Below are 27,774 nucleotides of genomic sequence, written 5' to 3'. Positions count from 1 at the left end.
ACACTCTTATCTGTTCATCCTAAAACCCTGTTTTAGGTGGGTGCACAGGTCCGCCTATATATAGGATGTAGATAATGCCATTATCGCTTAATAATATGTAATATATTTTTGTATTCTTGTATTTTTATTTCATTTTTATTTATTATTAATATATGAACTACTGTATTATTAAAATATCTGACTGCTTCAGAAGGATGGGGAAGAGGAGCTACAGCCCCCTCCAGTAGAGGGCAGTATTGCACTGAGACGATATTGTTTAGGACTACAAATGAAAGCAAATGCTGGAGTGTGACTACACAGATTGAATACAAATATGTGGAAATAGTGAATGAACAAATGTTCTGAGGAGACAACGTGACGGGAGACTGGTCCAGGGGGCTGATTTCGCGGTAGGAACCTTTGTTGCTGACTTCGGTTTCTGGTCGGAATGAAACCGGAAGCACACCGCGGCTTCCTGTTGCTAACGCGCGAAGGCAGGAATTCAACGCGTACGGACGAACTGCTGCGTGAACGTTAACTATACTATAATATTATAACCGGAGGGTACTCGGTGACGTCGCCATGGTAACGGGGACCCGCGGACTAACCACGTGACGCCAGCCCGTAACATCCAGTGTGAACGGAACCCTGGAGACGAGATCCGTCCGCGGAGCAGCAGGAAGTAGGTCCAACAGGTGACAGGTGGGCTCGTGCGCTGTACTGATGGGGGTATTATGGTCTGGATTTGGAACCTTTCCCCGTAATTGCAGTTTTGTTTTTTATATAAAATATGATAAACACAGTGGGGCCCAAAGTGTAGACAAACCTTCTCCTTCCATGTGTTTTCCTAACTTTCACGACTACACTGGATTCTGACTGGAGGCTTCAGAAGGATGAGAACACAGGTGGGGTTAGTAGGTGACAAAAGGGTGAAGTAACTGAAAACACGTTGTATATTCTAGTCTATTCAAAGTGGGCACCGTTCGCTCTGATTACTGCTTCACACACTCCTGGCATTCTCTCGATGATCGTCAAGCGGTCGTCACCTGAAATCAATCAATCAATCAATCAACTTTTATTTTTAGCACTTAATCACTTCTGAAGACGTTCCAAAGCGCTTTACAGACAGAAAGCCAACAATGCCCTCCAGGGCAAGCATAAGCGACGGTGGCGGGGGAAAACTCCCTCATTGAGGATGAAACCCCGGGCAGGACCCAGACTCTGGAGGGGGGTCATCCGCCTTGACCTGTTGGTTGGGAAAGAGAAATACAGTGTAGGTCAAGGAAAAGAGACGGAGAGAGAGAAACGGTTTTCCAACAGTCCTGAAGGACGTCCCAAAGGTGTTTGACACCCTTTGCCTTTCACTCTACGGTCCAGTTCACCCCAAACCATCTCGATCCATCAGTTCACCTTTTCTGCATCTCTCAACGACACGACGGTTGGAACCAAAGATCTCAAATGTGGACTCATCAGAACAAAGAACAGACTTCCACTGGTCTAATGCTCATTCACTGTGTTTCTTGGTCCAAACAAATCTCTTCTGCTTGTTAACTCGCCTTAGCAGTTGTTTCCTAGCAGCTATTTGACCATGAAGGCCTGATTCACACAGTCTCCTCTTAACACTTGTTCTACAGATGTGTCTGCTGCTAGAACTCTGTATGGCATTCATCTGGTTTCTGAGCTGAGGTGCTGTTAACTTGTGATTTCTGAGTCTGGTCGCTCAAATGATCTTCTCCTTAGAAGCAGAGGTGACACCTGGTCTTCCTTTCCTGGGTCGGTCCTCATGTGTGCCAGTTTCATTGTAGCGCTTGATGGTTTTTGTAACTCCACTTTGGGACGCATTTAAAGTTTTTACAGTTTTTCTGGACTGGCTGACCTTCATTTCTTAAAGTAATGATAGGCTCTCGTTTTTCTTTCGTTAGCGGATTGTTTTTTGACATAATATGAGTGCTAACAGTCGTCTAGTATGTATGCGGTAGGATTATCTACGTATGTACTGTATATCTGTGGATCCCATCCAGATCACTGGAGACATTATGACGAGTGAAGCTTCGTATCTCAGCAGGGGGGGGCGCTACAATGGATGTTAATTCCAGCTTCTCTTGCTGATGGACAGGATGAAGAGTTCCTCCTCCCCCCTCTCTCCTCCACCCTCTCCCCACCCGGCCCCCCTCCCCGTGTCCTCCTCTTCCACCCTGCTGACTGGCTGTCCTGAGCTGGACCTGTCAGTCCTACTCAGCCCCGGCCACGCCCCCACACGCCCCCCCCCACCGAAGACGAGTCAGCAGAGGGACCGATCGCAGCCGAAGAGGAAGACGGGAAGACGGTCCAGCAGAAAGGACGACAGCCGGGTGATGGTAGGACATGTAGCCTAACATGACATGTTAGCCTGACATGTAGCTTGTAGCATCGTTAGCACACACACAGACACACACACAAACACACACACACACACACACACACACACACACACACACACGTATACAGTCTTAAATGATTCTCAGTGTGAATCAGGACCAAACTGTTGGTCTGTGTGGGCCAGTCCTTTGTGAGTCACATCACTGGTTCGCTGTGCTGCAGATGAATGTCAAAGAGCCGATGGTCGTCACGGTAACGCCAGAGATGCAGGTCCAACCCAACGCCCTGCCTCAGCAGCCAATCGGAGCTCAGAGGAACAGCAGAGGACGTCACAATGGTAAAGCGTGTGTGTGTGTGTGTGTGTGTGTGTGTGTGAACATCTAATGAAACGTGTTTGTGTAAAGATCACAACAACACTGTTTTACTTTCTCTGAACTCCATCAGACCGTTAACGACAGTAATCAGTATTATCAGCTGTGTTCTGTGTCTCCCCAGCCCTCAGACAGTGGGCGGAGCCTCCTGATGTGGACCCCTGCTGTCTGGAGAGGATGGAGCTAAACAGCACTTTGGCCCTGAAAGCCCAGCTTCAGTCGCTTCAGGTTAACTCGGTTCACTGATCACCTACTGAAACGGTCTGACCAGCAGGTCATCACCTGGGTTGTCTGTCTGTCGTCCAGCAGGGGGCGGAGTTTGACTCCCACAAGGCCGTTCAGGAGACTCTGCAGAGTTCGGAGAAGACGAAGAACCTCATCAACGCCAAAGCCAGTGAAGGTAACAAGCGCAGGACCAAAGCGAGGTCTGTCCTGTGACGACTGTAGAGGCTTCATAGAGGCCACAGATAGCAAACCAGATAGCTACCGCAAGAATCACATCCCCATCCACTGCTAAAGCTAAAGTTAGCACATCCCCATCCACTGCTGAAGCTAATGTTAGCACATCCCCATCCACTGCTGAAGCTAATGTTAGCACATCCCCATCCACTGCTGAAGCTAATGTTAGCACATCCCCATCCACTGCTGAAGCTAATGTTAGCACATCTCCATCCACTGCTAAAGCTAATGTTAGCACATCTCCATCCACTGCTGAAGCTAATGTTAGCACATCCCCATCCACTGCTAAAGCTAATGTTATCACATCCCCATCCACTGCTGAAGCTAATGTTAACACATCCCCATCCACTGCTGAAGCTAATGTTAGCACATCCGTCCATCTCTCTGGAGAGGCTAACCATGTTTTAACAAGCCCACCTGTGGTGATGGTGTAGGTTCTCCATCCCAGCAGGTCAGTGAACGATTCGTTTTCTCCTCCTCTGCAGTTGTCAATCTGTCCCACTCCCAGCTCCTCTACACCTCATTGGTCAGCGTCGATGTGGAAAAAGACCAGCTGATCAGCCAGGCGCTACATGATAAGCTGGTGCTGGCCCCACCCCCTCGCTGTCATGGGAGCAAGACAACAGATGGCCCCTCCCTCTTGCCCTTCATGACCTCAGACCTCTTTAGAGAGAAGCCCCTCCCACCAGAGGAGGACACAGCCATCATTAAGCCCCACGTGGAAACGCACCACGCCCACTCCACCTTCGATCTCTTTACACGACAGAGACGCTATCAGGCCACTCCCTGATCCATGCTGATTGGCTGGAAGAACTGGGGCTCTTATTGGTCAGTGTGTGATGTCATTGAACGTCTGTTTATCGATAGAAATGTATATTTTTTTGTCATTAATCACTCAGCTTTAGTCAATAAAATGTTTTCAAATACATTTATTCCTGATGACGTGATCCAGAGTAGAGAACAGATGGGTTCTGTTGGCAGGGCTTTAACAACAGAAACATGAACTGAAGTATCAGTCAGATGTTCCAGATTATCAGGATGAGTATCGTTACTAAAAGGTCTAGAAAAGAGTAACAACCAGCAGCTTCAGGCAGGTTAAAAAGTTTCAATTTACTTCACAGGTTTATTTGAAACATTCTTGTGTTATTTCCATAATCAGCAAGATAATAATTACATTTCTTGTACAAAAAACAGCACTGAGAGATCAGACGTTAAATATAATGAAGTGGCATGATTTATAGTGTAATATGTGTCTTAAAAAAATTAATGAATTGAAAAGATGCCAGGAAATGGGACTGAAGTTGAGTTGTACTTAGAATCTATTTCATATATTTTATCCCCACCTGTATATTTGAATAAGCTCAAAGTCTAACTTTGTCACACCGTTACAAACTCCACCCACTACCTGTCAATCAAGTACCCAACCAATCACGGTGCATCTGCCAGAAGGAATCATGAACAATATGGCGTAAGACATCTGTTATGTTAGAAGAAATAACTACATGGACTTCAGTTCACATCATTCTAGAGTCAGAACTGTTAACAGTGTTCATGTTCAGAGCAGAGAGTCCAAACAGCAGAACGACAAAAAACAACCATTTGTGAGTGAAACTAGCTGCTAGCACCAACAGTCTGTCCAGCTATGGTTTCTGTTTGGAATGGGGCAATCCATGTAGTACCCACAATGCTCCTGGGGGGCTGACAAAAATGCCCTTTAGTAACTCCATACAGTTGTGTTCATGTAGTCACTAACAGAACCATCACTTCTCCTGCTCTTTTAACAGGAGCCTTTTCCTTCAGCGTTAGCTCCTCTCCCAATCTCACCATTAGTTAGCTTTCTTTCTCCAGTTAGCCTGCTAGCATTCATCTACGGCTTCTCAATGGGTCCATACAGAGAGAAGACTTTCCTTTCTGATGGACCTCATAGACCTGGCACAGGGAAACCTGAACCTGTCCCTGTCCCTTAGCTTTGCTGCAACAGGCCTTGGTTGCAGAAGACTTCCCATGATGCAGTCCTCCTCTCTTCACCCCGTCCAAACGCACACATTCATGTTCCGTCAGTGTCACTAACTTAGATTTCCATGGTGTTTTTTTTGCTCATTCATCTCACAGGTTCCTCTAGATAGTCATGCTGAGATCAGTGATTGTGGTTGTAGCTCCTGCTGAGGTTCTGCCTGGTGCTCACTGCCAATACTGACCAATACTATAGTAATACCAACCAATACTACTATAATACCAACCCATACTATAATACCAACCCATTCTATAATACTACCAACCAATACTATAGTGATACCAACCAATACTATAATAATACCTACCAATACTACAATAATACCAATACTATAATAATACCAACCAATAATAGTACCAGCCAATACTATAATACCAACCCATACTATAATAATACCAGCCAATACTATAATACCAACCCATACTATAATAATACCAGCCAATACTATAATACCAACCCATACTATAATACTACCAACCAGTACTATAGTAATACCAACCAATACTATAATAATAACCAATACTATAATAATACCAACCAATGCTATAATAATACCCACCAATACAATAATAATACCAATACTATAATAATACCAACCAATACTACAATAATACCAACCAATACTATAATAATACCAACCCATATTATAATAATACCAACCCATACTATAATAATACCAGCCAATACTATAATACCAACCCATACTATAATACTACCAACCAGTACTATAGTAATACCAACCAATACTATAATAATAACCAATACTATAATAATACCAACCAATGCTATAATAATACCAACCAATACGACAATAATACCAACCAATACTATAATAATACAAACCAATAATATAATACCAACCCATACTACAATAATACTAACCCATACTACAATAATACCAACCAGTAATATAATAATACCAACCCATACTATAATAATACCAACCAATGCTATAATAATACCCACCAATACTATAATAATACCAACCCATAGTATAATACTACCAATACTATAATAAAACCAACCAATACTACAATAATACCAACCAGTAATATAATAATACCAACCCATACTATAATAATACCAACCAATGCTATAATAATACCCACCAATACTATAATAATACCAACCCATAGTATAATACTACCAATACTATAATAAAACCAACCAATACTACAATAATACCAACCAATACTATAATAGTACCAACCAATACTATAATAGTACCAACCCATACTATAATATTACCAACCAATACTATAGTAATACCAATCAATACTACAATAATAACAACCAATACTATAATAATACCAACCAATGCTTTAGTAATACCAACCAATACAAAAATGGTACCAACCAATACTATAATAATACCAACAATACTATAATAATACCAACCCATACTATAATACTACCAATACTATAATAAAACCAACCAATACTACAATAATACCAACCAATATTATAATAGTACCAACCAATACTATAATAGTACCAACCCATACTATAATACTACCAACCAATACTATAATAATACCAACCAATACTATAATAATACCAACCTGGGTGGTCAAGAGGTGCTTCCAGATGACTGGACAACTACAGCTAATGTGATCAGGGAGACAGGAGAGTACTTGGTGTGTCATCTGGAAGGAAAGTAGATAAGGAGACTTGGTGGTGGAATGAGGAGGTACAGGAGTGTATACAGAGAAAGAGGTTAGCTAAGAGGAAGCGGGACACTGAGAGAACTGAGGAGAATAGACAGGAGTACAGGGAGATGCAGCGTGCATGCAGGGTTAGATGGAGGCAATTGATTCGCTGTGGCGACACCTGAAGGGAAAAGCCCAAAGGAAAAGAAGAAGACTATAATAATACCAACCAATACTATAGTAATACCAACCCATACTATAATAATACTAACCAATACTATAATAATACCAACTAATACTACAATAATACCAACTAATAATATAGTAACACCAATATAGTACCCACCACCAATCCCACCACAGGACGTCTTCCTCAGGCTGTGATTATTCTGAAGTCATCCTCCATTCTTCATCAGGATGTTTTTTTGGTGATGTGACCATTACTTCATTTATTCATTTGGATGGATGGATGGATGGATGGATGGATGGTAATGATGAAAAACATTGGAACATGTTTTCCCTTGCCCGGATGCGGGTCACCGGGGCCCCCCTCTGTAGCCAGGCCTGGAGGTGGGGCTCGGAGGCAAACGGCTGGTGGCCCGGCCTGCACCCATGGGGTCCGGTCGGGCGCAGCCAGAAAGGACAACGTGGGTCCCTCTTCCCATGGGCTCACCACCTGTGGGAGGGGCCATAGGGGTCGGGTGCATTGTGAGCTGGGCGGTGGCTGAAGGCAGGGACCTTGGTGATCCGATCCCCGGCTACCGAAGCTGGCTCTTGGGACGTGGAATGTCACCTCTGTAGCAGGGAAGGAGCCTGAGCTGGTGTGTGAGGTGGACAAGTTCCGACTAGATATAGTCGGGCTCACCTCCACACACAGCTTGGGCTCTGGTACCAGTCCTCTCGAGAGGGGTCAGACTCTCTTCCACTTGGGAGTTGCCCATGGTGAGAGACGCCGAGCAGGTGTGGGTATACTTATAGCCCCCCGGCTTGGCGCCTGTACATTGGGGTTGACCCCAGTGGACGAGAGGGTAGCCTCCCTCCGCCTTCGGGTGGGGGGCCGGGTCCTGACTGTTGTTTGTTCGTATGCACCAAACAGCAGTTCAGAGTACCCACCCTTTTTGGAGTCCTTGGAGGGGGTGCTGGAGAGCGCTCCCACTGGGGACTCCATCGTTCTGCTGGGGGACTTCAATGCTCATGTGGGCAATGACAGTGAGACCTGGAAGGGTGTGATTGGGAGGAACACCCCCCCCCCCCCGATCAGAACCCGAGTGGTGTTCAGTTATTGGACTTCTGTGCTTGTCACAGACTGTCCATAACGAACACCATGTTCAGACATAAGGGTGTCCATATGTGCACTTGGCACCAGGACACCCTAGGCCGCAGTTTGATGATCGACTTTGTGGTCGTGTCATCGGACTTGCGGCCGCATGTCTTGGACACTCGGGTGAAGAGAGGGGCGGAGCTGTCAACCGATCACCACCTGGTGGTGTGTTGGCTCCGATGGTGGGGGGAGATGCCGGTCCGACCTGGCAGACCCAAACGTATTGTGAGGGTCTGCTGGGAACGCCTGGCAGAATCCCCTGTCAGAAGGAGTTTCAACTCCCACCTCCGGCAGAACTTCCCTCACGTTCCGGGGGAGGCGGGGGACATTGAGTCTGAGTGGACCATGTTCCGCGCCTCCATTGTCGAGGCGGCCGACCGCAGCTGCAGCCGTAAGGTGGTCGGTGCCTGTCGTGGTGGCAACCCCAGAACCCGTTGGTGGACATCAGCAGTAAGGGATGCCGTCAAGCTGAAGAAGGAATCCTATCAGACCTTTTTGGCCTGTGGGACTCCTGATGCAGCTGATAGGTACCGGCTGGCCAAGCGGAATGCGGCTTTGGTGGTTGCTGAGGCAAAAACCCGGGCGTGGGAGGAGTTCGGTGATGCCTTGGAGGACGACTTCAAGATGGCTTTGAAGAAATTCTGGTCCACCATCAGGCGTCTCAGGAGTGGGAAGCAGTGCAGCATCCACACTGTATATAGTGGGGATAGATAGATAGATAGATAGATAGATAGATAGATAGATAGATAGATGGATACTTTATTAATCCCGGAGGAAATTGCATGGGGCACTGCTGACCTCAACTCGGGACATTGTGACTCGGTGGGGAGAATACTTCGAAGACCTCCTCAATCCCGCAGACATGCCTTCCCATGAGGAAGCAGAGTCTGGGTTCGCTGAGGCGGGCTCTCCTATCTCTGGTGTTGAGGTCACCGAGGTAGTTAAAAAGCTCCTCGGTGGCAGGGCCCCGTGGGTGGATGAGATCCGCCCGGAGTTCCTAAAGGCTCTGGATGTTGTGGGGCTTCCTGGTTGACACGCCTCTGCAACATCGCGTGGACATCGGGGACAGTGCCTCTGGATTGGCAGACTGGGGTGGTGGTCCCCCTTTTTAAGAAGGGGGACAGGAGGGTGTGCTCCAACTACAGGGGCATCACACTCCTCAGCCTCCCTGGCAAGGTCTATTCAGGGGTTCTGGAGAGGAGGGTCCATCGGGAAGTCGAATCTCGGATTCAGGAGGAGCAGTGTGGTTTTCGTCCTGGCCGTGGAACAGTGGACCAGCTCTACACCCTCCGCAGGGTCCTTGAGGGGGCATGGGAGTTCGCCCAACCAGTCTACATGTGTTTTGTGGACTTGGAGAAGGCGTTCCACCGTGTTCCTCGGGGGGTTCTGTGGGGGGTGCTTCGGGAGTATGGGGTACCGGACCCCTTGATAAGGGCTGTTCGGTCCCTGTACGACCAATGTCAGAGTTTGGTCCGCATTGCCGGCAGTAAGTCGGATTTGTTTCCAGTGAGGGTTGGACTCTGCCAAGGCTGCCCTTTGTCACCGATTCTGTTCATAACTTTTATGGACAGAATTTCTAGGCGCAGCCAAGGCGTTGAGGGTGTCCGGTTTGGTGGCCTCAGTATTGCAGCTCTGCTTTTTGCAGATGACGTGGTGCTGTTGGCTTCATCAAGCCGTGATCTCCAACTCTCACTGGAACGGTTCGCAGCCGAGTGTGAAGACGTTGGGATGAGAATCAGCACCTCCAAATCTGAGACCATGGTCCTCAGTGGGAAAAGGGTGGAGTGCCCTCTCCAGGTTGGGGATGACATCCTGCCCCAAGTGGAGGAGTTCAAGTATCTTGGAGTCTCGTTCACGAGTGAGGGTACAATGGAACGGGAGATCGACAGGCGGATCGGTGCAGCGTCTGCAGGGACGCAAACTCTGTATCGGTCCGTCGTGGTGAAGAAGGAGCTGAGCCGAACGGCAAAGCTCTCGATTTACCGGTCGATCTACATTCCTGCCCTCACCTATGGTCGCGAGCTGTGGGTCGTGACCGAAAGAACGAGATCCCGGATACAAGCGGGCGAAATGAGTTTCCTCCGCAGGGTGTCCGGGCTCTCCCTTAGAGATAGGGTGAGAAGTTTGGTCATCCGGGAGGGACTCAGAGTCGAGCCGCTGCTCCTCTGCATCGAGAGGAGCCAGATGAGGTGGCTCGGGCATCTGGTTAGGATGCCTCCTGGATGCCTCCCTGGTGAGGTGTTCCGGGCACGTCCTACCGGGAGGAGGCCCTGGGGATGACCCAGGACACGCTGGAGAGACTATGTCTCCCGGCTGGCCTGGGAACGCCTTGGGATTCTCCCGGAGGAGCTGGACGAAGTGGCTAGGGAGAGAGAAGTCTGGGCATCTCTGCTTAAGCTGCTGCCCCCGCGACCCGACCCAGGATAAGCGGAAGAGAATGGATGGATGGATGGATGATTGGATAGATAAATAGAATACTTTAATAATACCGGAGGAAATTTGATATCGTCTTTATTTTCTCTGCATCATAGACACAAACATGACTTTTGTGGTATTATGACTAATTAATGAGCAACGACAAGTTATTGAATCTTGAAGCCATCAAACTCATCACAACCAGATATTCTCCATGTTTGTCACTACTGGCAGTAGATGCAGTGGAGCAGCATCTACCTATGGAAAGCAGAAAATCACAGTTGCATGAGATGATGTAGCTGCAGCATCACAACCATAAACAATTAGGAAAACACAAACAGTACATTAATTTGCCAAATATATATTTGCAGAATAATCATTTGTGATCGCTCCATCAGGTTGTTCTATCACATCCTGGAGGTGAAGGCTGCTCTCCTGACCAGAGACCTGGTCACCTCAGATACACCATGGCAACCTACACACACACACACACACACACACACACACACACACACACACACACACACACACACACACACACACACACACACACACACACACACACGGTAGTGGTTATTGTACTTCTCCAGGAAATTGCTGGTATTGTAAGCTAACGTGATTCCAAAAGATGAAGTGTGTTATCTGTGAAGGTGGGGTCAAACCCTGGTAAAGAAGGATGTGAGGAAACAATTGAATTCTCCAGATGATATTTGTATGTATTTTATTTTATACACTGACTGTACTGATATGCCTGCTGTCTCTCTTTGGGACAGTCCCAGTGTGTGTCTGTGTTATTTTTCTGTCTGAGGCCCTGTTAGGATTGAGCGGATGTTTCCGTGTCTTTTACCTGACAGCGCCATCGCCAGTCGCAGCTCCTCCTTGAGGAGTTCCAGGAGCTCTCTCACTCCCTGTTCCCCCTGGGCAAAAACCACACAAAATAGTTACCCCTGCCCCACTTTAGTTTTAGAGCTTCTGAGCCAGCATTGAAAAATATTTTGTTAAAAATGAATGACTGAAAACAAGTTTGTAACGTGAGTGTTGTCCGGAGTGTGTGCTTCTCCCGTCAGGAGGCTGCAGATGGGCGTGGTCAGTCACCTGACAGGCCAGGCCCCACAGGACTGGGCGGCCAATGAAGACAGCCTTGGCTCCCAGAGCCAACGCCTTCAGGATGTCTGTCCCTCGTCTCACCCCTCCATCCATGAAGACGTCACAGCGACCCTGGACTGCCCTCACCACCTCCTCCAACATGTCCAGCTACAAACACAGTCACACTTCCTTTATGTTTATGGCACTTTACCCAGTGATGGCCCATGTCTGTATCATCATCGTCATCATCATCATCAAAGCCCATGTGAAACGAGGACAGTACAGCGGTAGCTTTAGGGCCATGTGCACAGATTTAGGCAGAAGGCAGACATCCTACTCATTGGGAAATGTGACACCAGAGTCAGTTTGTTTAATGCAAGCAAACACAGAGCTGTGTATCAGTAGAGTCGTGAGCCAGTTAACCTTAACCCTAATCCCAACCCTAACCCTAATTCCAACGCTAACACCAACACAAACCCTAATACTAACCCTAATCCTAACCCTAACCCCAACCCTAATACTAACCCTAGTCCTAATCCCAACCCTAACTCTAATCCTGACCCTAATCCTAAAACTTATCCTAAACATAACCCTAGTTCCAACGCTAACACCAACCCGAACCCTAATACTAACCCTAATCCTTACCCCAACCCTAACTATGATTTAACTTTAATCTTAACCCTAGAATTTAGCCTAGCCTTGACCCTAGCACTGACCTAAACCCTAAAACTAAGCCTAAATCTGACCCTAACTCTAACCCTGACGGCTCACTGATGACTGATGCTTTAGTATTTATTTCTAAGGTGGATGGAATAATATGAATATTGTGTTGAGGTGGATTATAAGGTCTGATGACATCATCACAGAACGGCACGGACCGTCGCTGGAACGCCATCCAGTTGTCGAGCTCCGTGATTGGACACAACAATGCCATCAACACCATAGTTCACTGCCTGGACAGCATCCTCACCTAAAGGCACACACACACACACACACACACACACACACACACACACACCTGAAAACATCTTCAACTGGTAGCACAGTGTGTGTGTGTGTGTGTGTGTGTGTGTGTGTGTGTGTGTGTGTGTGTGTGTGTGTGTGTGTGTGTGTGTGTACCATTCAGTACTCCTTTGACAATGACAGGTAGACGTGTGTGTTTCTTCAGCCAGGTGATGTCGTCCCAGCAGAGGCTGGGGTCGATGGCTTTAGCAACATAAACAGCCAAACCGCTGTCGTTGCCATAGTCACCCTCAGAGAAGGCCAAGGAGGCTGTAGAGAAGTTAGACATGCTACACACACACACACACACACACACACACACACAGAATGAAGATGTGTTTAGCCATCATGTTTTCTACATCATGTTTTCTGAATTGCTGCAGCTGTTTTTGGTTCCTACCTAAGATGCTGGGGAAGTTTAAAGTGGTTGCGCATGTCATCCCTTCTCCGGCCCAGATATGGCGTATCCACGGTAACAAAGATGGCCTTATAACCCGCCTCTTCCGCACGCTTGACCAACGACAGGGTGAGGGCTCTGTCCTTGTAGATGTAAAGCTGCAGCCACAGGACACCCCCAGAGCCTGCTGATGATGTCATCGCTGACATCACTTCCTCTATTGTAGAAGTGGCCCATGAGCTCAGCATCATCCCCGTTCCCACTGCTCTGCATGCTGAAGAGAGTCAAAGTGTTTGTCACCACGGTCATTATTATTATCATTATTAGTGTTGAGACCTATTGTAATAAATAATAAGGATAATTAGGATCTGGCCTTACAGGCGTTAACCTGCTTGTATCAGGAGCTAATGTTAGCAAAGACAGAATAAATATGGTGGAATGCACACTGGAAAAGGGATGGAATTGAACAGTAGAAGGTGTCTGTTCCACCTGGAACAAAATGAGGCTCAGTAACTGGACACGTTGACCAGGAAGTGGCTGAGATCCATTCATGATCTGACTACAGAGCGGACTGACAGTTTGATTTAGGCTTGATATTAAATTTGAATTGTCCAGTCAGAGGACGTCAATATGTAACGTGTTCCATACAGTGAATGCATGAATCATTTACCAGCTGAGTTCTGTTACTGTTCTCCCAGTACTGTTACCACAGTGCTGCTGGTCGTGTTCATGGTGTCACGGAGGATCGTAGTGTTGGATACCAAATCTGATATAACATCCAACCTCCATTATTCTTCTACTGTTTAATTCCATTTCAGTTTGTACATGACCTTATTACCTTATGTGCTACATACAAGTAGACTCAACTATAAACCAGTTGGAATCCTGGTTTAATGGGGAGAAACAGGATCATCACAGCCTAACAGGCTTCAAGCGTAGTACGAAGCACAGAAAATGAAAATTAAACTTCTGATATATTGATATATTGACAATGATATTTGACTGGTTTACCTTCATTCTGAAAAATGACAGCTCTGTGTGTGTGTGTGTGTGTGTGTGTGTGTGTGTGTGTGTGTGTGTGTGTGTGTGTGTGTGTGTGTGTGTGTGTGTGTGTGTGTGTACCTCTGGCTGTAGCCACCTCCCCGTCTGGATGAGCCATCCTCTGCATTGCTGTTGCCGCCACACACAGAGGCATGCTGAGCTCCTGGCCCAGGACAGAGACAGACAGATCCACTGTGGACACATCCCGTAACACACGAGGAACTACACACCACCTGCACACAACACAACACAACACATTCAGCTCTCCTTGTTGGTGCAAGAACAACAAGTAAATGATGTCTGCAACATCGTCTTTTGCCAGTTTACAATCAGGTCCTCTCCAAACTCCCAAAAGAACTAGTCAGCAGGTTGACTCATGTGAAGTGGCTCATGCTAATGAACAACATTAGCATACGAGGGCTACTAGTTACGTCTTTGAAATTGACAATTGGATGACCACTACTGACACTCCGACCATCATTGGGGCAGTTAGTTGGGTCCTGGTTGTTGGAGTATGAACAGCACTGACCACATGTCATAGAGGTCCAGAGCTGAGACCACCAGCACCACCAGAACTGAAGAAGCCTCTCGGATGACGGCGAAACGTCGTCAAGGAACTTTCTACAATCCAGTGGACTGATTTAAACACGTGTGGATAACCATGACCTGGATGAATGGGCTCACACTCCTGGCTGGGCGAGAGCGGGAATCGAACACTGGATGACCAACTCCACCGCTGAGCCACTGCCGGCCCCAGGGCCACTGCTGGAGCCTATCCCAGTGTACTAATGGTTCGAGGTGGGGTACACACCGGACGCCTCGCCAGCTAATCGTAGGGCTGTAATGATTCACATTCAAATTCACAAAATAAAGTAAATACGATAAGCACGAATTTCACTTTCGGCAGGTTTTTTGGGCCAGAAACTTAAAATTTATAATCTAACCATCTGATTAAGATGAACTACATTAAAATATGGGGCTGAAAACACAGTGGGGGCAGACAGTGATGCTAAAACAGGCTAGCTATAAACATCCAGGTGAGCTAACAGCTTGACCATTTGACTGTTAAGGAGTCATTTCTTAAAACGTACAGATAAGAACATTTGGCATGAAAATGTGTCTTAAACTTTCACAGCTAACAATTTACCTCAAAGATCCTCTAACAGACATGAGCTTTCAACCAAATTTTAAATTGTTTGGACACCTGATTTTATCAATTGGAGGTTAAAACCCCCCAAAGCTGAGTCAGTGTGTACATTCAAGAAAACTGAGCAGACATGAACCTCGACCGGAACCCAAACTTGACCCTTGACCTTGAACCCAGACCAGAACAGCGCCCCCACATGCTGGTACAGTAGTCAGAGTAAACATTTATTGCCAAGCTGTTGATTTCTGATTGAGTGATGGAAGTATTGTAAAATAATCTTTATTAATTTAACCGTTAAACACAAATGTGAGTTCTGCTGTTCATATTTTATGATTTAATTTCACCAAACATTAACGGTTTGACCAGTGGTGAATCCAGGTGGTGACTGTTTGGTTTGGACAGGCTGTTTCTGGTTTTACTGACTGGTTGCTGGACGTTCTCTGTCAGATTTATTTTTCACATATGTATATACATTACATTTCTCCATACCTTCCCCTCCCCCCCTTTCATTAGAAGAGGGGTCGATGAACGTATATTGATTTCTAATTTCTCAATCAGAAATCAACAATTTGGGACTAAAGTTCAGACACTTTTCAAAACTTTTCATCCGACACCATATAAAATTATTCTGACACAAATAGAATTTGCTGTAGAACATGAATTAAAATACTCCTTGATGCTGCATGAATCCACACAGGTTGAATTATGATCACACACACACACACACACACACACACACACACACACACACACACACACACGAGTGTGACTCTAACACAGGGACACATGTTCAGCCTTCATAAACACACATATGTAACTGCACCTGTTAAAAGCAGCGATGTTGTCGGCCAGTGTTCTCTGCTCGTCGGCTCCTGAGCGGTAGTAGTCGTAGACGGCCTTAGGGAGAACTCTCCCGGCTTCTTCCTCAAAGTCGGCCACACACACACGCGGTCCAGACATGGCTGTCCACTCTGGCACTGACAGGGTCACCGTGTCTGACACACACACACACACACACACACACACACACACACACACACACACACACACACACACACATGCACCACTGGAGCAATCATTAACCTGTCAGACACGTCATCAGCTTCATCGTAACATCAGCTCTTCTTCATTTACACAAGATAAAGACAAACACAAATATGATTATGTAGTTCAAACACAGTTATCATGCCATAGATAAACCTAAACCTCAACCTTCAAATTAAATTAGCCTTCTACCACCACCTGGTGCAGTTGGTTACATTTTTGTCAGATGTATTATTTATTGTTATTGGTATGTGGTATGGTATTTATTACAATGTAGCCGCAAGAGGACACAAGCCAGTGTCTTATTGTGCCGGTCCCAAGCCCGGATAAATACAGAGGGTTGAGTCAGGAAGGGCATCCTGCGTAAAACTTTTGACAAATCAAAGATGCGAATCAAACCTATGACTTCCATACTGGATTGGTCGAGGCCTGCGTTAACAACGACCGCCATCAGCGCTGTTGACCTACAGGGTGCTGGTGACCTACAGGGCGCTGGTGGAAATTGGACTACTGTTGGTCGAAGGAGGAGGAAAGTGCGTTCACTCGAAGAAAGAGAAGAGGAACACCAAGAGTATAGGACTGAGAGTAGGGACGTTGAATGTTGGAACTATGACAGGAAAAGGTAAAGAGTTGGTTGACATGATGCAGAGAAGGAAGGTAGACATACTGTGTGTCCAGGAGACCAGGTGGAAAGGTAGCAAGGCTAGAAGTTTAGGAGCAGGGTTCAAGTTGTTCTATCATGGTGTAGATGGGAAGAGAAATGGAGGAGGAGTTATCTTGAAGGAGGAGTTTGTTAGGAATGTCCTGGAGGTAAAAAGAGTGTCGGATAGAGTGATGAGTCTGAAGCTAGAAATAGAAGGTGTGATGTTCAATGTTGTTAGCAGGTATGCTCCACAGGTAGGATGTGAGCTGGAGGAGAAGGAGAAATTCTGGTCGGACTTTGATGAAGTGATGCAGAGCTTGCCTAGAAGTGAGAGAGTTGTCATTGGAGCAGACTTCAATGGACATGTTGGTGCAGGAAACAGAGGTGATGAGGATGTGATGGGCAGGTTTGGTATCCAGGAGAGGAACGCAGAAGGACAGATGGTAGTTGACTTTGCAAAAAGGATGGAAATGGCTGCAGTGAATACTTTCTTCCAGAAGAGGCAGGAACATAGAGTGACCTATAAGAGTGGAGGTAGGAGCACACAGGTAGACTACAGTCATTGACCTCCTTCAGGTTACACCATCTACACAAGATGTAAAGTATTGGTAGGTGAGAGTGTAGCCAAACAGCATAGGATGGTGGTGTGTAGGATGACTCTGGTGGTGAGGAAGATGAAGAGGACAAAGACAGAGCAGAGGACGAAATGGTGGAAGCTGAAAAAGGAAGAGTGTTGCAGGACTTTTAGGAAGGAGTTAAAACAGGCTCTGGGTGGTCAGGAGGTGCTTCCAGATGACTGGACAACTACAGCTAATGTGATCAGGGAGACAGGTAGGAGAGTACTTGGTGTGTCAGAGAAGTACAGAGAAGGTCAGAGGGAGCTGCATTGTGTTTTTTTTTGCAAAGGCCAAACAAGGGGCTTATGATGACTTGTATGCTAGGTTGGACAGTAAGGAGGGAGAGACTGATCTATACAGGTTGGCAAGACAGAGAGACAGAGATGGGAAGGACGTGCAGCAGGTTAGGGTGATTAAGGATAGGGATGGAAGTCTATTGACAGGTGCCAGTAGTGTGATGGGAAGATGGAAAGAGTACTTTGAAGAGTTGATGAACGTGGAAAATGAGAGAGACCAAAGACTAGAAGAGGTGACTGTTGTGGACCAGGAAGTAGCAAAGATTAGTCAGGATGAAGTGAGGAGGGCATTGAAGAGGATGAAGAGTGGAAAGGCAGTCGGTCCTGATGATATACCTGTAGAGGTATGGAAGTGTCTAGGAGAGGTGGCAGTAGAGTTTCTGACTGGGTTGTTCAACAGGATCTTAGATAGTGAGAAGATGCCTGAGGAATGGAGGAGAAGTGTGCTGGTGCCCATTTTTAAGAACAAGGGAGATGTGCAGAGTTGTGGCAACTACAGAGGAATAAAGCTGATGAGCCATACAATGAAGTTATGGGAGAGAGTAGTGGAAGCTAGACTAAGGGCAGAAGTGAACATTTGTGAGCAGCAGTATGGTTTCATGCCAAAAAAGAGTACTACAGATGCAGTATTTGCTTTGAGGATGTTGATAGAGAAGTACAGAGAAGGCCAGAGGGAGCTGCATTGTGTTTTTGTAGATCTGGAGAAAGCTGATGACAGGGTGTCCAGAGAGGAACTGTGGTATTGTATGAGGAAGTCTGGAGTGGCAGAGAAGTATGTTAGAGCGGTGCAGGACATGTATGAGGACTGTAAGACAGTGGTGAGGTGTGTGTAGGTGTGACAGAGGAGTTCAAGGTGGAGGTGGGACTGCATCAGGGATCAGCTCTGAGCCCCTTCTTGTTGCTATGGTGATGGACAGGCTGACAGACGAGGTTAGACAGGAATCTCCATGGACTATGATGTTTGCAGATGACATTGTGATCTGTAGTGAGAGCAGGGAACAGGTGGAGGAGAAGCTAGAGAGGTGGAGGTTTGTCCTGGAAAGGAGAGGAATGAAGGTTAGCCGCAGTAAGACAGAGTACATGTGTGTGAATGAGAGGGACCCAAGTGGAAGAGTGAGGTTACAGGGAGAAGAGATCAAGAAGGTGGAGGATTTGAAGTCCTTAGGGTCAACAGTCCAGAGCAATGGAGAGTGTGGAAAAGAGGTGAAGAAGCGTGTCCAGGCAGGATGGAACGGGTGGAGGAAAGTGTCAGGTGTGATGTGTGATAGAAGAGTTTCAGCTAAAATGAAAGGAAAGGTGTACAAAACTGTGGTGAGGTTTTGGAGATAAAGTCAGAGAGGCCAGACTGAGATGGTTTGGACATGTCCAGAGGAGAGATAGTGAATATATTGGTAGAAGGATGCTGAGTTTTGAACTGCCAGGCAGGAGGCCTAGAGGAAGACCAAAGAGGAGGTTTATGGATGTAGTGAAAGAGGACATGAAGGTAGTTGGTGTGAGAGAAGAGGATGAGAAGACAGGGTTAGATGGAGGACACTGATTTGCTGTGGCGACCCCTGAAGGGAAAAGCCGAAAGGAAATGACGAAGATGTGATGTCTGAATTTTTACTGTTTGTAATGATGATCTTTGTTTAGTGAAGAACGGCTGTGAATGTCTCACCCCGACTGGATGAACATGTCTCCAATCAGTCTGGTTCACAGACATTAAATTATCACTTTAATTAAAGTCAGATGTTGGACTTCAACCCGTCGTTCTCTTAAAGTGCTTTATGGACGGAGACCAAATACATTTATAGTTCTTGTTTCTAGGTTTTGAAGTAGTGCTCCCATTTCTGCTTGTGACCTTTGAACCCATATGGTTAAAGTGTGTGTTGACAAATGGTTAATATGCTGACAGTGGAAAGACACACAACTACCCACATAAAGAAACAGCTGTGCAGCGTCCCAGGAGTGATGGAGGTGAATAAAAGCTATGATGAACCAAAATAAATAGTTTGATTTTTGATAGACAACCAGGGGCTCATCAGAAAGTAACAATTCTATAGTTGGAAATTATATATATATATATATATATATATATATATATATATATATATATATATAAATTTCTTTTAGAAAGAAGCATTTATGGAGCTAATTTATTCTCTCATTCTGGGGGAAGATGAACTGGTGTGGACCTGTCGTTTTAGTTAAACAACTAAAAAATAAATATATATATAAATATTGCCAACTAAGAAATTGTTACTGTCTGATGATCCCCTAGTTGTCTATCAAAAATCATATATACTGTTTATATATATATATATACACACACTGCTCACAAAAATTAAAGGAACACTTAAAAGAAACACATTAGATCCATCAGATCTCAATATGAAGTTGGATATCTCTACAAATAACGACAGAGCAACGTCTGAGGAACAAAAGGATGCCAAGTCTTTTAATGGAGATAAAAGTTTTCAGCCTACAGAGGGCTCATTTGTGTAGACACCCTAAAATCAGAGGGAAATGAAGATGTGGCAGGCTAGTCCATTTTTTCAAAAACTTAATTTCTGTAACTCAAAATGCTTTTCAGTACCTTGTGTGGCCCCCACCAGCTTGTATTCATGCTAGACAACGTCGCGGCATGCCCCTAATGAGACGACGGATGGTGTCTTGTGGCATTTCCTCCCAGATCTGTGTGAGGGCATCCCTGACTGTTGTACAGTCTGAGGAGCAACCTGGCAGCGCCTAATGGACCTAAACATAATGTCCCACAGATGTTCTATTGGGTTTAAGTCAGGGGATCGTGAAGGCCATTCAATTGTTTCAATTCCTTCATCCTCCAGGTACTGCCTGCATACTCTTGCCACATGAGGCCGGGCATTGTGGTGCATTAGTAGGAAACCAGGACCTCCTGCACCAGCGTAGGGTCTGATAATGGGTTCAAGCATGTTATCTGGATACCTTATGGCAGTCAGAGCACCATTTCCTAGGCAGTAGAGGTCTGTGCGTCCCTCCATGGATACGCCTCCCCAGACCATCACTGACCCCCCACCAAACCTGTCGTGTTGAACGACGTTGCAGGCAGCATAACGTTCCCCTTGTCTTCTCCAAACTCTTTCACGTCCATCCCAGGTGCTCAGGGTGAACCTGCCTGTTAAAACTACAGGGCGCCAGTGGCGGTTTGCCAATTCTGGTGTTTTTGAGCAAATGCCAGTTGAGCTCCACGGTGCTGCGCAGTGAGCACAGGGCCCACTACAGGACGTTGGGCCCTCAGGCCACCTTCATGGAGCCAGTTCCTGATTGTTTGGGTAGAGACATTCACACCAGTGGCCCTCTGGAGGTCATTCTGTAGGGCACCGTCAGTGCTTAGCCTGTTCTGCCTTGCACAGAGGAGCAGGCATCGGCCCTGCTGATGGGTTGAGGACCTTCTAAGGCCCTGTCCAGCTCTCGGAGAATAACCACCAATCTCCTGAAATCTCCTCCATGCTCTGGAGATTGTGCTGGGAGACACATTAAACCTTCTTGCTGCAGCACGTGTGGATGTGCCATCCTGGAGAAGTTGGGCAACCTGTGCAACTTCTGTAGGGTTAAGGAATCGCCTCATACTGCCAGTAGAGATGGTTACTCAAGCCAAAACCAGCAGGAGTGGAAAACCAGCCAGAAAAGATCAAGAGGGAGAAACTTCAGATGACCTCCACATGTGAACCCAGTCCTGTTTCGAGGGTTTTCTAATTGTTGCCACTGTAGTGCACCTGTTGTTAATCCATGAACACCAATACAGCTGAAAGTGATTAACGATGCCCTCAGCTGCTGAACCAACCAGAACATTATCAGACAGGTTTAATTGATTTCATGCCAGGCCCAGTTAAAAAAGTGTGTCTTCAATTTTTGTGAGCAGTATTATATACATATTTATTTTTTTGAGCAGTGTATATGTGTATATGAAGGGAGTACTAAAGTAACGCATTGTAGATCTGAATGAATTAAATATTTATATTACTTTCTTTCCATAGTTGAATGTACACAAAAATTACCAATGAAAATCAAATGCATCAACAAATGGAGGTCTGGATTGGGAGTTACACTCTAAATTAAAGTGGGAAAAACACCACAGGCTGATTCAGCTTTGATGTAACGTCCTTTAAACAAGTAAAAATGGGACTTCACAGAAATGTGGCTGACTTGGTATTTGTAACATCTACAGCATCCACGGTGGTCAGTGGGTGTGGTGAGTGCTTCAGTGGATTATGAAACAGCTGATATACACTGAAGGTGACATCAACATTATGAAAATACACAACAAATGAATGATTCCTTATTAACACCAACACTCCTCTGAAGGTTCTGTCTGAGCAGAGGTCCCCAAAACCAGACCATCACCTCCAGGACTGTAAGGCTACACGGACATCAGGTTCTACTGACACTGGCTGGATGTGTGGGATGTCGTCCTGCTGCAGAGTCAATTCTGGGCCAATCTGACACCTCCCTGATGGTACTGAATGTTGGATCTCCTCGTATTTTTTAACATGGAGGACATTAATCCTAACAACACCCCCAACTCCATTTGCAGACGTTCAAACAAGCTGCCCTCTGCAACAGTCAACATTCAGATGCATTCATCTAAAGCATGTGTCAAACTCAAGGCCCGGGGACCAAATGTGGCCCGTCACATCATTTTATGTGGCCCGCGAGAGCATTAAAGGTGTCTAAAAATAAATAGGTCAAAAGTGTGATTTGAGCAAAAACTACATTACTACAACTACAACCACAATGCAGTAGTTCAGCCCATTTTAACTCTGACTAAACGTTGTGAACAAAGTTAACGTCCTAACTTGTGTCTGATGTTATTTTTCTTTATTGATTGATAGTTTGATCCTTGATTGATGGAGTTCTGTGGGTTTAATAACCTGACAAATGAAAAGGATTTATTTTAAAGAAACAAACCTTTAATATAAATGGTACGGTTTCGTCACCAGCTGTATTCAGTTTAAGGAATCTGAAGAATTTATTGTTGAATAAAAAAACTCACTACTTCTCAGTTTAATGTTTATTTGCCATCCAACAAAATCTATTAAAACGTTTAAGAATTAACATCTTACGCCATCACCAAAAAAAACAAATTCTCCCACTAAAAATGTAAAACTAGAAGGATCAAAATTTATAAAATGCAAGCATATGGATGGGGAGTGAACACATATGAGGCAAGCAAAATTTTTAACAGCCAAGTGAAAAAAAAGCAGATTTAAGTTTTAACTATAGGACTGAAGAGTTACAGCACTACACAGATTAAAGATGCACACAAAAGAAAAATAATGAGAAGCAGGTTCTTCACCTTTAAGTGTCCCATCTCAAAAAATAATCAGTCAAAACTGTCGCGAGGCCTTCGTTTCATCGATGACAGCACGAAGAGCCTCCCTGAGGAAACGAGCACACGTGATTTTATTCCTGGAGGTTTGACAACCTTCAACTCTTTCCTGCAGCTCACAGAACAGTTTGGTTTCCACGCCGACGTCGTTCGTCTCAGGTTTCCTGCAGAACGGCGTCCCTCTTTGCTGCGGCCCAAACGTGGGAACCCAACGGCCAATCACAATCACAACACCATTGATCAAATAGAGTAGACAAAAACAAGCGTGGCCACGTAAAACTCATCATCTGACCTCCAGTCCCCTAGAAGCCCCGCCCACAATGTGTCAGCTGGGTGCTTCAGAGGGAAAACGCTCACTTCCTGTTTCATCCCGCCCTCAGGTGGAGTCTGATTGGCTGTGGTGCTTTGTGTAGGGAGCTAAGCAGGTGATGGGGGAATGGGTTTCCAAGTGGAGGGTGAGGAGGCCTATGCCCTCCTTCCCCCCCCCCCCCCCCCCCCGTCCAGCACTGCTCTGCCCAGTCAAACCCCACAAAAGAAGAAGGGGCTGAGGGCACGCTGAGCGCTGGTCGCCCCATCGCTGCTGGTGGGGTGGAGTGTGGTTGCAGCGATGCCAGGAAGTCACCGCCCCATTCTGGGTACCCAGGAGTTTGGGAGGGTGGACTAAGCATCTGCTTCCTACCTCCTCCCCCCAGATTGGCCGGGTGCTGTTTTTTTTGCGGCACCCCAGACCCGCTGGACTCTGGTGGATCTCCAAGCCTTTGCTTGACCAAAGATCTGAAGCGGTGCAGCGTTCACACCCAGGCGGTCCAGCCCTCGTACAGCTGGGCCAGGTTGTCCATGTTGGTGGCCTCCTTGATGACAAAGTCCACCTGCAGCAACAACACAGGACACCGGCTCAGGTCCACGCCGCATCACACCGCCTCCCCTTAAACACTTGGTTCCAAACTGGCTCCATTAAGAGATTAGTCCTCAAACATCACATCTAGAACTCACTCGGTTCCATCACAGGTCAAAATGTTTCACCGCTTTGTACTGGATTTTGTAGTTTTCCTCAAGATTTTCCTGAAATTATTCACTAAGACATTTTTAATGTATCTTAACTCTTGGGAACTGTTTGGGCCCAAAAGTGACATTTTTGTCACTTTTGGGCCATTTGTTGCTTTTATGCGTTTCTCTCCTAATAAATCAGTCAATTAAAAGACTAAATATACAGCATTTTCCACTCTATGAGGCGCACCTAAAAGCCTTTAATTTTCTCAAAAACCGACAGTGTGCCTCATATATGAAAAAAAGTTTTAAAATAGACCATCATTGAAGATGAGTTCTCAGATGTGTTTTACAATCCAGTGCGCTTTATGTATGGATTTAAAAAAACAAAAAACAGGCCATTCATTGAAGGTTCGCCTTGTAGTGCAGAAAATTTTGCCAATAATTTTCTTTCATCTTTTCATTTTCTAAATTCCTTAATGCCTGTTATTGACACACAATACCTAAAATGGTCAAAAATGGTCCAAGTGACTCCCGTTATAACCACACATTTTTTATATACTATATTTATGGACAGGTCTGAAGTAATACAAAAGATCTGATGAATTTAATGAAAAGAAAAAAATTCTGTATTAGATTATTTTTTACACTTTTATGAGACTTTTTGTGACTGGATTAGGGAATGTGTGTGGCCGTTTTAATAGATCCCCGAGGGTGAAATTGCTCCCAGACCTTCCTGGATGCCCAGAATGAAGTTTAACTAAAACTTTAGTGAAAAAAAAAAGAAGTTAAAATAGAGAAGCCTTTAGATCATCCAGTTCTTAGGATTTATTTTTTCTTTCATCATTTATTTTTCAGTTTTGTTTCTCGTGCTCACGTTCGCCTCGGTGCGATGTGCTGACGCTACATTTCAAACCGATCGGCGGTGGATCCGCCCGTGAGACTCGTACCTGCTCCGTGACGCTCATCCTCCTGTTGGGGTCGATGTCTCTGCCCTCCAGCTTGGCTTTCACCCTCTTCCACACACTGACCGCGTACGAGTTCCTCTCCTGAACGGCTGCAGGACGGACGGACAGACAGAAGCAGGTTCAGAGCTCAGCCCCCTCCTGACTGATAGAGGTTTGCGTTCACACGACCAGTGAAGGGGTCATCGACTGTACCTCGTCCTGTTTTGGGGTCACGCACGGCCCTCTTTGGGCTGGGGTTGAGACCTTTGCTGTTCATCAGCAGCGTGCCGGGTGGGGTGTCGGTGGGGGTTCCCAGGTTGCGTGGCAGCGCCTTGCGTGCATTCTGGGACATGGAGTCCGGCTGAGTCTTCACCCCGCTGCACCTCACAGCTGAAGACAAGAACGTGACAGGAAACAGGATTCAACCAGGGGTTCTGAACGGGTTCTCATTCCCCCCTGATCCATCTCACAAAGGTCAAAGGTCAGACAGACTCCACAAGCGTCTCCAGAACTACCTGCTGCGAAGCTGGTCTGTGCTACAGAAACAGGACTGGAACACTCCCCGTCTCTGTCTGTCACCAGCGGGGAGGCGAAGCCCACCAGGCCATTATACACACTGTAACAACACACACACACACACACACACACACTGTTAGCACAGGACTCGTTCTGTCACACGTGTGTGCGTGTGTTTCTGGGGGTGTGCGGACCTCTGGCTCTGAGAGTGCAGGTCCTTCAGGGTGGCAGGAACCTCCTCCAGCAGCTCCAGCTGCTCCTGGCTGTGCGGCTGCCCGCTGGCCTGCACCAGCGTGAACAGCACCAGCTGGACGTTGTCCTGCCACGCCTTGTACTCCAACAGGAAGTGACGCACGCTGCCCTCATACGTCACGTCCTCGCCGTCTGCCAACGCTCCCTCCTCATCCTGAGTTTCGGTTTAGTGTATAAAGGCAAATTGTCAAAATTTTGAGAAACACAAAATATTGCAAGTAGACCACTGATGTTACCCATAATTCAACAGTGTCAAACCCAGCGCTGTGCGTACCTTAGCCATGGCTCTGAGCAGGTGCTTGACGTCGGCCAGCTGGCGGTTGTGGTTGGACAGCGTGGTCTTCATGGAGTCCACCAGGAGCTGCAGCGTCTCTCCGTACGACTCCAGCTGCTGCTCCCGCTCCTCCTGAGTCCTCCGCTCCGCGCTAAGCTCCTCCTCCAGCCTCCTCTGGGCGCAGCTCAGCCAATCAGGAGAACCGATGGGAAGGTCCAGCACAGGAGTCTGTGGAGGTCACACAGGGTGAAGCTACAGAGGACAACGGGGAAACCGCTTCACCTCACGACACGCGTGAAAAGTTCACCAGCAGGGGGCGGCACATATCATGTGATTGTACAATAAAGCAGAATGTAAACACATAATATCCTAGTAGCAACCCCCGTGACCCACGAAGAAGCACCTGCTTGTTCTCAAGCTTAAAATATTCATATTCACAAGTCATGCCATCAAAACTAATAAATAATCAATAAACATTTTCAATATTCTCAATCCCTTTTGGTTTGACTGCAGGTGATTGAGGTCAGAGGTCAGACCCACCAGCCTGTGCAGCAGCTGGAGCTCCAGGGGCGACACGGAGCTGCTGAACTGGGCGGCGTAGGAACAGGTCTGCTGGCACCGCTTCAGCAGCTCAAACAGCGCTGCGTCCATGTTGAGGGCCTCGGGGGACCGCGTCCGGAGCCCCTCGAAGTTCAGGATGGTGGAGCACAGGAAGGTGACCTGCAGGGGGGGGCAGAACATTCCATCAGCTCCGGCCATCCTCCCAACGCTGGGGGGCCTGAAGCAGAGAGCTGAAGGGCGGGTCATGTGACCTGGCTGGTGCGCTGGTTCTCTCTGGACACCAGAGCGCGGCGCTCCCTGATGGACAGGTCGAAGTCCTGCAGGATGGGGGCCAGAGCCGGGTTGGCCCCCCCGGCCCACTTCAGGCGCTGCTCGATGCTCGACTCCAGCGCCGCCAGCTTCTCCTGAGGACAGACACCTGTCTGCGGTGAGACGCTGACCTGTCTGTGGTTCTGACCTGTCTGTGGTGGGGGGGGTTCTGACCTGTCTGTGGTGGGGGGGGTTCTGACCTGTCTGTGGTTCTGACCTGTCTGTGGTTCTGACCTGTCTGTGGTGGGGGGGGTTCTGACCTGTCTGTGGTGAGACGCTGACCTGTCTGTGGTGTGGTACTGACCTGTCTGTGGTGGGGGGGGGGTACTGACCTGTCTGTGGTGCTGACCTGTCTGTGGTGTGGGGGGGGACTGACCTGTCTGTGGTGTGGGGGGGGACTGACCTGTCTGTGGTGTGGGGGGGGACTGACCTGTCTGTGGTGTGGGGGGGGACTGACCTGTCTATGGTGTGGGGGGGGACTGACCTGGATGGTTACTATGGCGCCCTCATCCTGACTCAGCTTGTAGAGCTTCTTCTTCATGTTGCTGAGGATGACGGAGCGGGGGGGGACGCTGACACTGAGAGGCTGGTTGTTGGGGACCAGGACGTCCTCATGCTGCCACTGGGGGGGGGGGGGACAACAGTCATGTCCATGTAAGTACAAACATCCATATTTTCCACAAACGAAGAAACAACTGACAGCTTAAAATCCCAAATAAACTGTCACCACTCCAACATACAT

At 46.8% G+C, this 27,774-nt stretch overlaps 3 protein-coding genes across 10 annotated transcripts in view; 1 reads left to right on the top strand and 2 right to left on the bottom strand.

Annotated features, from left to right (window-relative positions):
• Nucleotides 1-440: 440 nt before the first annotated feature.
• ppp1r35 (protein phosphatase 1, regulatory subunit 35) lies at nt 441-4,095 on the top strand. 5 transcript variants are annotated; one of them, XM_068337166.1, is made up of 6 exons: nt 441-661; nt 2,001-2,336; nt 2,560-2,674; nt 2,833-2,936; nt 3,018-3,108; nt 3,653-4,095. In XM_068337166.1, exons 2-6 carry the CDS (start codon nt 2,088-2,090, stop codon nt 3,955-3,957), a joined length of 864 nt encoding a protein of 287 aa, XP_068193267.1. In that variant the 5' UTR covers nt 441-661; nt 2,001-2,087; the 3' UTR covers nt 3,958-4,095. The 5 variants fall into 5 exon arrangements, with proteins under 5 accessions (XP_068193267.1, XP_068193269.1, XP_068193268.1 ...); XM_068337168.1 differs by having other exon boundaries at nt 441-674; nt 2,096-2,336; XM_068337167.1 differs by having other exon boundaries at nt 441-681; nt 2,096-2,336.
• Nucleotides 4,096-10,433: 6,338 nt separating this feature from the next.
• Nucleotides 10,434-16,231, bottom strand: hao1 (hydroxyacid oxidase (glycolate oxidase) 1). 2 transcript variants are annotated; one of them, XR_011038388.1, is made up of 9 exons: nt 16,063-16,231; nt 14,174-14,325; nt 13,055-13,325; nt 12,772-12,944; nt 12,531-12,622; nt 11,662-11,820; nt 11,414-11,483; nt 10,911-11,041; nt 10,434-10,820 (listed from the first exon to the last, which is right to left on the bottom strand). XR_011038388.1 is itself a non-coding variant. In XM_068337231.1 (8 exons), exons 1-8 carry the CDS (start codon nt 16,197-16,199, stop codon nt 10,974-10,976), a joined length of 1,122 nt encoding a protein of 373 aa, XP_068193332.1. In that variant the 5' UTR covers nt 16,200-16,231; the 3' UTR covers nt 10,437-10,973. The 2 variants fall into 2 exon arrangements, 1 of the variants encoding a protein (XP_068193332.1); XM_068337231.1 differs by having other exon boundaries at nt 10,437-11,041.
• A 6,606-nt stretch (nt 16,232-22,837) lies between these two features.
• smg1 (SMG1 nonsense mediated mRNA decay associated PI3K related kinase) overlaps nt 22,838-27,774 on the bottom strand; it is a 40,309-nt gene continuing 35,372 nt past the window's right edge. For all 3 annotated transcript variants that reach the window (XM_068336228.1, XM_068336229.1, XM_068336230.1), the window contains 9 exons: nt 27,517-27,654; nt 26,975-27,127; nt 26,703-26,882; nt 26,163-26,390; nt 25,831-26,042; nt 25,636-25,736; nt 25,334-25,510; nt 25,124-25,230; nt 22,838-24,055 (listed from right to left, as the gene is read on the bottom strand). In XM_068336228.1, coding sequence (XP_068192329.1) covers nt 23,978-24,055; nt 25,124-25,230; nt 25,334-25,510; nt 25,636-25,736; nt 25,831-26,042; nt 26,163-26,390; nt 26,703-26,882; nt 26,975-27,127; nt 27,517-27,654 — 1,374 coding nt within the window. In that variant the 3' untranslated portion in view covers nt 22,838-23,977. The remainder of the gene's footprint in view (nt 24,056-25,123; nt 25,231-25,333; nt 25,511-25,635; nt 25,737-25,830; nt 26,043-26,162; nt 26,391-26,702; nt 26,883-26,974; nt 27,128-27,516; nt 27,655-27,774) is intronic.

This window comes from Antennarius striatus, chromosome 16 (assembly GCF_040054535.1).
Source record: "Antennarius striatus isolate MH-2024 chromosome 16, ASM4005453v1, whole genome shotgun sequence".
In the NCBI taxonomy this organism is placed as follows: Eukaryota; Metazoa; Chordata; class Actinopteri; order Lophiiformes; family Antennariidae; genus Antennarius; species Antennarius striatus.
The sequence above is the reverse complement of the archived record's forward strand: the minus strand, read 5'-3'. Positions and strand labels throughout refer to the sequence as shown.

Bases quoted from the DNA above. Each gene is read 5' to 3' on its own strand.
- ppp1r35 (XM_068337166.1), top strand. From the start codon at position 2,088: ATGGACAGGATGAAGAGTTCCTCCTCCCCCCTCTCTCCTCCACCCTCT. The intron at 2,337-2,559 runs GTAGGACATGTA...GCTGTGCTGCAG, and splicing joins AGGACGACAGCCGGGTGATG to ATGAATGTCAAAGAGCCGAT. The intron at 3,109-3,652 runs GTAACAAGCGCA...CCTCCTCTGCAG, and splicing joins CAACGCCAAAGCCAGTGAAG to TTGTCAATCTGTCCCACTCC.
- hao1 (XM_068337231.1), bottom strand. From the start codon at position 16,199: ATGTCTGGACCGCGTGTGTGTGTGGCCGACTTTGAGGAAGAAGCCGGG. The intron at 13,326-14,173 runs GTACACACACAC...GACTCTCTTCAG, and splicing joins GGAGGTGGCTACAGCCAGAG to CATGCAGAGCAGTGGGAACG. The intron at 12,623-12,771 runs GTACACACACAC...GTGTGCCTTTAG, and splicing joins TGTCAAAGGAGTACTGAATG to GTGAGGATGCTGTCCAGGCA.